Source organism: Cynara cardunculus (assembly GCF_001531365.2).
Source record: "Cynara cardunculus var. scolymus isolate 2C chromosome LG 16, CcrdV1, whole genome shotgun sequence".
In the NCBI taxonomy this organism is placed as follows: domain Eukaryota; kingdom Viridiplantae; phylum Streptophyta; class Magnoliopsida; order Asterales; family Asteraceae; genus Cynara; species Cynara cardunculus.
The window spans coordinates 18,711,681-18,723,174 of record NC_037543.1 but is presented as its reverse complement, the minus strand read 5'-3'; the positions used below and the strand labels follow the sequence as shown (position 1 = coordinate 18,723,174).

The following is an 11,494-nucleotide window of genomic DNA, read 5'->3' as shown; positions in this document are numbered from 1 at the left end:
CCATATATATATATATATATATATATATATAGAGAGAGAGAGGGGGGGGGGTTGGTTATTATACAACCTTTGACATTTGTACAACCAATACAACATAATCTCAACCGTTCATTTCATTTGATTAATATGTGATTTCATAGAAGTTTTGATTGTTTCCTAATATAAAGTATTGATCATAATTAATGAACCATATTCATCTTCCATAAATATTCAAATCATAATAAATGAACTCTCATCATTTTCATAAATATCTCAATTTATTGGGTTGCATTGGTTGTACAAATGCGACGGATTGTATTTGAAACAAACTATATATATATATATATATATATATATATAGGTCTAAAATCACATAATTTTTATGTAAAAACCAGTAATAAATTGGTTAAGAAAATAACAAGTAGAATATTTGTATGTGTTTTTGTCTTTATTATTTTCTTAAAATCAAAGTTTAAATCCATGTGGGTTAATTAATACAATTCTTTTGTCCAACTTCACCTTCGCCACCTTTCTCATCCCAAGAACCAAATCATTGTTACCTGCTTTTTCCCCATATTGTAATTGTAATATCATATACTTATTTTAGAATATAAATAACATATATTCACTTCACGTTTAAATTTATCAAGATATTTAATACATTATATATTAAAGCCATCGAACTTCCAGAAACGATATAAAAATCATTCAACTTTCCAAAAACATCTAATAAGAATCATAAACCCTAATTTTTTTTGTCAAGATTCGTTAAGACAAGAAAATTTTTAAAGGTACAACGGTTTTATTAACAATAAAGCCCCACGTTTTGACATATTCTTGGATTCAAGTGAGGAACTAACGTTATAACGGAATGAGAAAAGGAAGTCTGGGAACTGAAATGTGTTTGTGGGTGAAAAATGTGGACGTTATTCGTGTGTTAATTAGTCGAACATGTATCAGACCAAGAAAACAGGAGGGAGAGTTCGAGTGGGATTCGAATCTTGTATTATGATTCTTGTTTGGAGAAATCAGCGTAAATTATTCTCCATGTCACTTCCACGAAATCATAACCAAAACGTAGCAAATGCTAGAGTTTCTAGTGTTCTTGAAGCAAGAACGAAGTAAAAAGTCCAACAACAAGTTTCAGGAATAAATCGTCAATTAAATGTACAATTTTTATGTAAAGGTTTCTTCTAATTGATGGGTTAGTAGCCTATAACGTTACTCTTTCTAGTGTTTATGACGTTAAGATTGACGTTGGATTGTCATTCTTCGATGAAAAATGACTCATTACGTTATTGTGATCAAACAAAGGTTAGAGATATGATTTTGATGCATGATTTGGTGTTAAGTCATTGTTTAAATGCATATATTTGTTCGATAAATCTGTTATAAGTGTTCAATCAGATGTAAGAATGAATTCACACTACAAACCAAGAGACTTCGCCTACAGATTTTTTGGCCAGTAATTTTTGGTGGATCACCCTCAGATTGCCCATCACTGTCCACAGGTTGTGAATCTGTTGGTTATCACGAGCACCAGCCACATTTCCTTCGGTGATGACTTGATGAGATCTACTGATGATGACTTTTCCCGATGGATTACTGACATATTTTTCTGTCAGTGAAGTCTTTGTATTGTAATATCAATTGATGAAAAAATAAATTTTTGGGCAAAATCAGGGAAAAACTGGAGTTATGATGCCCAAAAAACAACTTGTGAATTTGGCACAAACCATGCAGGGTTATGAAAGATTTTGACACGGATCTTGCAAGTTTGTGACGGATTTTGTAGAGTTATTCACAAACAAAACGACCCATTAGTTATAATTATTAATTTCATATAAGTTATAATTTTATATATGTTTTGTTTTTTCTTAAAATGCAAAATGTTTTTAAGGCTCGTTCACCCGTGGGCAAGCCCACATGTTTAGAGGGCAAGTTAGAACAAGTTATCAAACCAGTAAAAAAGGTTTAAGTTTGCTATATTATGCCTGTTGAACAAAAAAATTGGTTAGGTCTCCCTTATGCCCGACCCACAAACGATCAGCTCTAGGATTTTGGTAAATGTCGTGTGTAACATCCTAAAGCCAGAAACAGTATGCGGGCCCAATAAATTTTAATTCAAGATAGTGGCAGCCTACAAATTTGAACTTATGATGAGCTTATGAATCTACTTCTGTATCTATGTGGGACAAGTTATTAGAAATTGTTGGTCTTGAGAAGTGATGACTTAGACAGGATGTATTTATAAAAGGGGGTTGAATACAAATATAGCAGATTTTCACTTTTTAATTCTATATTTTGTATTAAAACAAAGAATTATAGATTTGTTGTAGAAGTTAGGAAGGTAATACATGTGATCCTAAACAATCTAACTAGTGATAAATTTGCTAATACTGAAAAGTGAGAGAAGAATGTACTCTTTCAAACCCAAAGGACTAAGATAGTTCTTCAAATGTTGACGTCAATTTTGTTTAAGAAACTACATAGAAGTTCTTTCAAAACGGGTAAGTAACAATGAATAACAATGTGACCTTTTATAGCTACCATTGTATTAATTGTTACTGTCTAGCTTTAACACATGTTTCCATCTGATTTGTTGATCCATGCATGCTTCTACTCTTCATTTCAACCTTTGTGTTTGATGTAGACATTGTTATCATATCTCGTCCTTTTGTATGCTGAGAAAACAATAAAGAAAATATGACACTAATAAAATAGTGTTAAGAACTTACTTTAGTTGACATGTTGTACATATTCCCATACCAGGATGAGCGTTGTAAGAGTTGATGAGCCAAACATGTTGGACAAGTTTGCACTCTAAAATCCGGCTTGCCATTAGTAGTATTTGTCATAATACTATTTGACTTTACCTTGTATTGATCTTTTTTTTAGCTAGATGACAAACCAATCTGCTTTGGTGACGATCTTGATCTCACTTCAACTAGTCTTTGATTTTGTTAAAGGCATTTTGTTTTTGGACCAATACAGATAGTTACAAGACTTTTTACAAGTAAAAAGCATATCTTGTTCTATTCCAAAATATAGGTTATAGATCGACTTTCCAGCTATAGAAACTTTATGAAGTTGATTCATCGGATTCTAAAATGACTTAATATAAAATGTGGGTGCTTCAAACTCAAGATTAAATGATCAAGAAGTAAGTTAATCGGATGGAGAATATTCAAGACATAAGATTTGATCTCACATTTTAAATAGGTTGAGGATCCGATATTCAGCATCCACAACCTTAAGCTTAAGGTTCGGATGTTCAGCTTTTGGAGTTATATCTGATGGATGTATTTCATCGAATATTCTCATTGTAAGGCAAATAAACAAGAATTTCCTTCTAAGAGCTTGATCGGATGCTAATTGTATCATTTACAAGCATCCTCCCTGTAGGACTCATCATGCTCGATGAAGTCTGCCCCATTATTGTATCATCCTAAGATCACATTTGCATATAAACATGTATTTCCCATTATCGGTTTTAAAGATAGTTTGAATAATTAGCAGATATTTCATTTCAAACATTTCGTATTAAATGTATGAACCAACACTGAAAGCTCGGAACTCCTTTCATAGGTTATCAGATCAAGCAGCTTTTCCAAGATAATTGGAGATTTTCCATACATCTTCATAACCACATTAATTAGTCGTAGTATACGTCAACTAACTCAAACACCTACCGTTAAAAAAATGGTACCGTTTGGGGTCTATAAGGTTACTTTATGGTTTATAGAAGACAAAAAAAAACAAAGTGTTAAAAGCACACCTTCTTAATTACCATGTGTATTGTGACAAACCTTCCAACATTTTTTTAATATTAAATATTTATTAAATAATTATATTTTATATTGCACATTTAAACATTTTTTGGAGTAGTATGTCCCAAATAAATAGTTCCAATTACTTTTTTAGTTATCTTATTATTTAATAAAAGAAATTGAACCCATGTGCCTTACTACACTAATTGTATTTTAAGTACCCATATATATTCCCATTTTAATCTTGTATTTACTGATTTAAAGTTGATAGAAAGTATAACAAATGTTTTACAAGAAAAATAATAATAACCTTTTTTTTTCTAGAAAGTTGTTGTCGGGCCGTTTACTCGAATATATATATCTGATAAGTATTTATTGTTGGAAGTCAACACTATAATTTATTTTAACAGGTAAGATCATAGTACATCAAAATGATATCATATACAACAATTTACATGGTAAGTAAGAGTCGGCACCCTCACTTACCGAATAAGAGTATTCTTCATCTTTATTATTGTTCTTAGCGGGTAAGATTTTTTATCTTTGTCATGTTCATTCGGTAAAGAAAATTACCCGATAAACACTTATCAGGTAAGCATTTTTAACGTACTTATTTACTTATAATTAGGGGTGCTCAAAAACCCGATGAACCCGACCAACCCAACCCGAATTAAAAAAAAACCAACCCGAGGTAACCCGATGCATGATCGATAAAAAAATTAGTCAACCCGACCTTATTGGGTTGGAATCGGGTCATGCCCAAAAAAACCCGACCAACCCGATGAACCCGACMTTAACTTTAGCTTTGAATTGTAGATGCCAATCATGACATGACCAACCTCAACGTCAAGAAAGCGAAAGCATCGGGGTTGGAAACGCTAAAACTATTGTTGTTGATTGATGTATTATCATTTGGTTTAAACATTTTTATTGTAATATCTAAATATTTGATGAACTTGCATATTATCTTGAATGGTCAGTCGTATTTCAAAAGAAAGTTTYCTTTATTTTTATGTGATTTTACATTGTTTAAACACAAYCCGATCAACCCRAACGGGTTGGGTTGGGTTGGGTTGAACTTTTGTTTGGGTTGGGTTGGGTTGAAAATTTTCAAACCGCCAACATTGGGTTGRGTTGTTAAAACGGCTCCAAACCGATCAACCCGGACCATGAGCACTCCTACTTATAATCATAATTTTAAAGAAGTGAATATGTTAATTCTAGTTAACCTGGATTTACAAAATTCGATCTTTTTTATCTTAATTTTTCTTTCTAATTATTTTTTTTAATAATTAATCTTTTAAAACCATTTTGTGTTTAATTTTTATGGTATTTCCTTGTTAAACTTATTTTCTAAAAATAAATCAGTATCGAATTTTTTCTAATTTTATTAGTAAATTATCCAATTAACGGCACCACCTTCTCCATGTGGTTAATTCTGTTGAACTCAAAAATAAAACTATAGTCGTAAATGGTGACGAACAAGAAGCTTTTACTGTGAACTTATTGTGTTTAAATATATGAAATCATTGAACGTAATGAACGATTTGTTCATTAACGTTAGACAAAATTAATAGCGTCTGTTGTCGAAGATCTCGTTACGTCGAGGAGGATTAGTATGAAAGATATGTGATCCTTTGACATAACTAAATTATTTTGACACGTATGATGTAAATGTTTATATGATTTTTAACAATGCTACCATTGTGTTTCGCGTTGTACTACCATTGATAACAAAAATTATAGGGGATTGGTGGAAATTCAACGAATTTGTGATGTTTTTTTCACTACAAACAACATCCTTTTTCAGACGGACAAATCCATTGGAAAACAAGAATTTTGAAGGATTTCTGGTGAATTTGTAGGCCAGAAAAGGCTTCACTGGAAAACACTATTTCTGGCAGCTTTTTCTGGCGGATTGACTGATTTCCGCCGGATTTGGCCGTGGGAAATCCGTCACAATTCTTTTTAATTTTCCAATTTTCTTGAATGAATTAACGAAATTAATAATTGTAAGAGTAGATTATAAATTTGGTCCCTATGGTTTGTTGTTTGTAACACTTTGGTCTCTACAGTTTTGAAATTATAAGATGGTCATCATGGTTTGCAAAAAGGACCAAATTTGGTCCCTCCCTCTAACTATTGTTAGCTTTTGGCCATAAAGTGAGGGGCATTTTCTTCTTTTTAGGTTTTCATTTTATTTTATGTTAAAGATTAAAAAACTTCAAATATTCACCCAATGAAATAATGACAAGTGTCCCACCCTTCACACATTTACATATACACATTGAAATGAAATTCACAGGTGAACTTTACCGGCACCAGTTGTCTTCTCCGGCCAACAGTAAGAACATACATGGCTTAAATCATAATCAATTCTATACACAAATAACAAAATCGAAATCAATTCCAAACCCAAATCCAAATCTTAGAATCCAAAACAATCATTAACAAGCAATACTTCGAACTAAAACCAACAATCTATGATCGTTAATGCAAATCCTAATTGAAGAACCCAAATTCAAACCTTATAAATCTGAAACAAACCCTTTGAAATCTAAAACAAATTGAATGTGAATGGAGAGAATCTGAAACAAACCCAATTCGAGTTAGGATATCAAAGATTTACACATAAATTCGATAAGTTAAGGGTTATAGATGAGGTTTTGGAAATTACCGTGGTGAAATCAGTGGTGAAAGGGGGAGAACCCTCATACAAGGGAAGATGTTGGAGATGAACATGGTGGGGAAGATGATATGGTCGACGATGGGGGGGGGGAGTGTTCATCGGAAAAAAAAAAAGAGGAGTTGCAAGTCTTTTAGGGTGCTGGCAATCGAGAGCTTGGTCGGTGGAGTATTAGTTCTAGGTAGCAGAGGCCAAAGGGAAGGCTGACCAGAGTTGTACGTCCAAGTTCAAGTCGAAGTTGCGGGTGCAAAGGAACCAGAACTCTTCTTTCTTCAAAAAAGAGTTATGAATAAAGTTAGGAAGATGGTGTAGGCAAAAAATGATATGGTCTGTGTAGATGTTATCTCCAAGCAGTCGGCGAAGACCATAAGGATGGTGTTCATGATCAGCGACCAAGTCTGGGTTTTATTCCACAAGGTTATGTGTTCGCATACACACACACACATAGAGAAAGATAGAAACACACATTAAATTTTATTTTTTGAATAACAATTAGTGAAAAATGGCAAAAGTCTAAAATGCCCTCACCTAACGGATGTTTTTAACGGTCGTTAAAATGAGGAACAAAATCCAATCGTTTTTGCATACCATGATGGTCATCTTGTTATTTCAAAACTGTGGGGACCAAAACTGTTACAAATAACAAACCACAAGGAAGAAATTTATAGTTTCCTCTAATTATAATTAAATTACCGGCAGACTCCCGGCCAATTAGATCTGTCAAGGCGAGCCGTCTAATCCTAGAACGACCACTCGCTTTGTAGATAGCTCGGAATCACAGCACTTAAAGCTCAGTACTCACAACGGGATTTTTATTCAAATGATTATTATTCATTTCATCTCAAGAAGATTTTGAAACTTATCTTTCAAGACTTATAACATCTATTTTGAGTTTTTTTTATATTAAATTAATTATTTATTTATCATCATGATTGCAAATTAAATAAATTATGTAGATTTGTGCTAGAAATTCTATAAGAATTATGGTATTTTGTATTTTAACTTATTTGTAATTTGAGTGATCCAACGTTTTATTTATTAAATAATTATTATCAAACTATTTATTTATTTATTTATTTATCGGCTATAAATAGAATTCGTAGCCAAGAACCTCAAACCATTCTTTCAAACACCATAAAAGAAGCTCTAAAACCCTAACTTTTGATCAACAACAACAGATTTTGATATTGAAAATGTCAGAAACCCTCTCAGATTCTGATACCGCCATGCTTGAATTGGTTCGAAAGTACCTTCTTGAAGAACCTGACATCCTGTGTCCTTTTCCGGCGATAAATACTCCCTCCGACGAGCCGTACTATAGCCGGAGTTCAAGCTTCACGAGCCCTTTTTCATCGGAGAAATCCATCGAACCATCATTCTGTGTCGATTCATATGTTGATTCTCTTTCTTCTGTCATAAGTTCATGCAAGTCAGGAGTTTCTAGCCCTAGCAACAGCATCATCAACCCATTTTTTCATGATAATTCATTAGCGAGTTCGTGCAGTGAGTCGACTCATAGCCCGAGTCCGAGCTACACGAGATCCAACTCATCGTTAACCGTTGGTTCGGACATTTCGACTGGTTTTCAAGTTACAAATTGGGAAGGTGGACCTGCGCTTCATAGCCCAACCTCACCGGTTTCAACGGAGAAAGCACAATTCAAAGTCGATTTCTCGCTTGGAAAAGTCGAAAAGATCAAGAAGAACGATCAAAGAAGTAAAGATTGGAGACGGTTTAGAGGCGTAAGGCGGCGCCCATGGGGGAAATTCGCGGCCGAGATCAAGAACCCGTGTAAGAAAGGAGCAAGAATATGGCTCGGAACGTTCTCCACGCCCGAAGAAGCCGCGTTGGCTTATGATCAAGCCGCGTTCAAGATTCGCGGTTCTCGAGCCATGGTTAACTTCCCACATTTAATCGGCTCGAAAACCCTAAACCCGTTATGTCCCTTGTCACAAGTAGCTTTGGAATGTAAGTTGAAAAGCAAAGGTTTCAAGACAAAACCCGAACAATGATCGTTTTCGGGCATCAGTAGTTTGAAAAACAATAAGGGTTTGTATTATTTTAGGAACTGATCAATACAAAAGTTTGAGATTCAAAACTATTACTGTAATCAGACCCGTTGCTGACATTTTATAGGTCTCAGGCGAACGTAAAAACAGGGTCTGCGAACTGATACAATTACTGCATACTTTACTCTTTCTAATTGAATAGTTTAAAGAAGTTTCCGAACGCAATACGAAGGGCCAAGATCGATCGTTCTATGATCATGTGACAGTGACAGATTGTTCCATGTTCGAAGCTTTTAGTTCCAAGAACAAAAGCTAACTGCCAACATGAAGTACAGACAAGAAACACAACACTACGAAGCCTATAAACAAATCGACTAATGCCAAAACCATTTGCCATACAATATCATATATTGTCTGTTTGAATAAGACCCCGATTAAGTAATCATCCTAAATATGTAGGGTCGGGTTACAATCCGAATCGACAACTTTGTTCAAGACAAGTAATGTTATATAGGACGTTGTCACATGCGGGTATGATGTGGTTTAGAGTCGAGTTGTCTCGAGTATAACGTATATATATATACTACGTCCAAATGCATGATCAGAGTGAGCAAACGATTCATACGTTACACTTGATATATGTTTCGAGCTTGTGTGATAGACTTTGGAGGTTGTTGGGATGACCATTTGTCGTTAGTACGTCATCTTTCGCCTACAGTTTGTTGGACTCTCTTTGGATTATCATTCTAGTATTCAAGCAGCACTGTTTGAAGCATTGTACGGAAGGAAGTGTAGAACGAACACCTTGTTGGATTCTTGTTGGGTGAGAAACAATTAGTTGGACCTGAGATAGTCTAGCAGACCTCAAATAATATTTTTCAGACGAGAGAAGTTGAATGTTGTGCAAGATAGCCAGATAAGTCATGCAGATAAGTTGAATGAAAGATATCAAAGAAGGGCAAGATTGGGAGGGTCATGTTTCAAGGGAAAACCACAAAAAATAAAATACTGAAAAACACTCTGGTAACCATTCATCTGGAATGTATGCACATGTTATTTTAAGCAATTTGTCTGGTAAGCACATGCAGAAGTGCATAAAAAACAAGAAACAACTTCAGTTACCAAAGAAACGGTCGGTGAACGGCCAGAGAAACGGTTCGGTACTCGTTAAAATGCTTATTTTAAGGATGTATTAAGACATTAGTTTCCTAATGACTTGGAGATGCAATACGTATTAATGAATTCGATTAGCTTCTTGCTTAATGAAAGCGAATAAACTTTCCAATTACTTTAACGATATTTTATTTAATCATTTTCCTTTTTATTTTATTAATTTTTTTATATCAAGAACGTGGGTTATCAAAATCCTTGTGTAGCTAAAAAAAGGTCCAATAAATCTTATATAAATTATTATCTACTCAATCATTATTTACCAGATTTATTCAAATAATTTATGTTGTTATGATGGGTTTTTTATTAATAAAATTCATAATTCTTTATTTTCTTATAATTATAACCTTTTTTTATTAACCCAGATACTCAACCTGCTATGTGAGCCGACTAATCCTAAGCAACCACCTGCTTTGTAGGTAGTACGGAGCCATTGTATTTGAACATTTATAGTCACAAGGGGATTCTTATTCCCCCTTGAATTTGAACTTGAAACTTCCAGGCACTTTTAATCTTTGGAGTTCAAGCTCAAACCAACCAGATGCTATTCTTATGGTGATAATTATGAAATTTATTTAGTTCCAATATAGTGTCACAATCAATATTTATTAAAATATTACATTTTTTTAATATAAAAAACTATAATTTAATTGATGACTTTCAAGAAACAGTCGTAGGAATTTGCCATGGTCGTATGTCAAATTCAATTGTTTTTGAAATTTTATTGTCTTAATTGGTAAGTCATATGTGAGTATGAAAGGTATTAATTTTAATTAATTAATACAAATTGTTAAAAATCAATCATTTTCATTCCACTTTTTTGTTTTTTAAATTTGTTTTTTTGGAATTTAGAGATTTGAAAAAGTAGATGCTTCATGTATTGACAGAAGTAGTTACCTGTGGGCCAAATTATTTTCTATTTTAAATTAATAAATATGATTTATTTTTTTCCATTTAATTGTTCCAAGATTTATATCGATTTATTAAAATATAAGAATTTTTTTCACGATAAATGTAAAATATTTTTATAATGAAATGATTGAGATGGTGGAGGCATTTATTTATGTAGTATTTTAATTAAAGAGAATAAAAATAATAATTGAAAATGCATAAAATACAAACCATATGCTTAATTTCTAGACCATTCTTGGAAATAATGTTTGATAAATCATAAGGATGGTGTTCGATTGGTTTGAGTTTGGACTTCGATAGTCAAAAGTGTTGGAGGTCTCAGGTTCGAATCTATGGAAGAATAAGAATTCTCTTGTGGTTAGGAGGTTCAAATGCGGCGACTTCGGGCTACCTGCGAAACAGATGGTCGTCCTGGGATTAGTCTGCTCGCATAGCGGGTTGGATATCGAGGTTAATCAAAATTATGTATTTGATACAGTAATGAGCAAGTATATTGGAAATCCCTTTAGATAATAGGTTGATAGATTGGTAGAGAGAGATTTTTTGAAAAAAAATAGATTATTCAACTAACGGTTCCACGTTAAAATTGTGATTCTAAACCGAAACCAACAAATGATATTTTTCGTAGTTTGATTAACCCTAAAAGGTGTTATTAGCATGTAAAATTACTGAAACCACTTAAACATATAACCGGTTAGGACCGTACAAGTACATTTCCCGAATTTGAAAGATTTGTCTCCGAGATCTTGAATCTACTGGATTTGAAAATTGAATTTTATCGACTTCGTTAGCCTGAAAATTATTGTGATTTGGCGATTTGTCAGGTTTTTTTGGTTTTTGTAACATTCATATTTTTGTATGAGAACAATTACTTAACGGATTTGATCAAGTTAATTTCGAGGTAAAGATGCAATTTTATGGAGTTTAAACTGTGTTTAAGCTCTTTGGTAAGTTGAAGAGTTTTAAAG

General features: G+C 33.3%; 1 protein-coding gene across 1 annotated transcript; it reads left to right on the top strand.

Annotated features, from left to right (window-relative positions):
• The first annotated feature begins 7,614 nt into the window (after positions 1-7,614).
• LOC112499644 (ethylene-responsive transcription factor 1A-like) lies at positions 7,615-8,486 on the top strand. The gene has a single exon (XM_025102956.1). It carries the CDS (start codon positions 7,629-7,631, stop codon positions 8,445-8,447), a length of 819 nt encoding a protein of 272 aa, XP_024958724.1. The 5' UTR covers positions 7,615-7,628; the 3' UTR covers positions 8,448-8,486.
• The last annotated feature ends 3,008 nt before the right edge of the window (positions 8,487-11,494 follow it).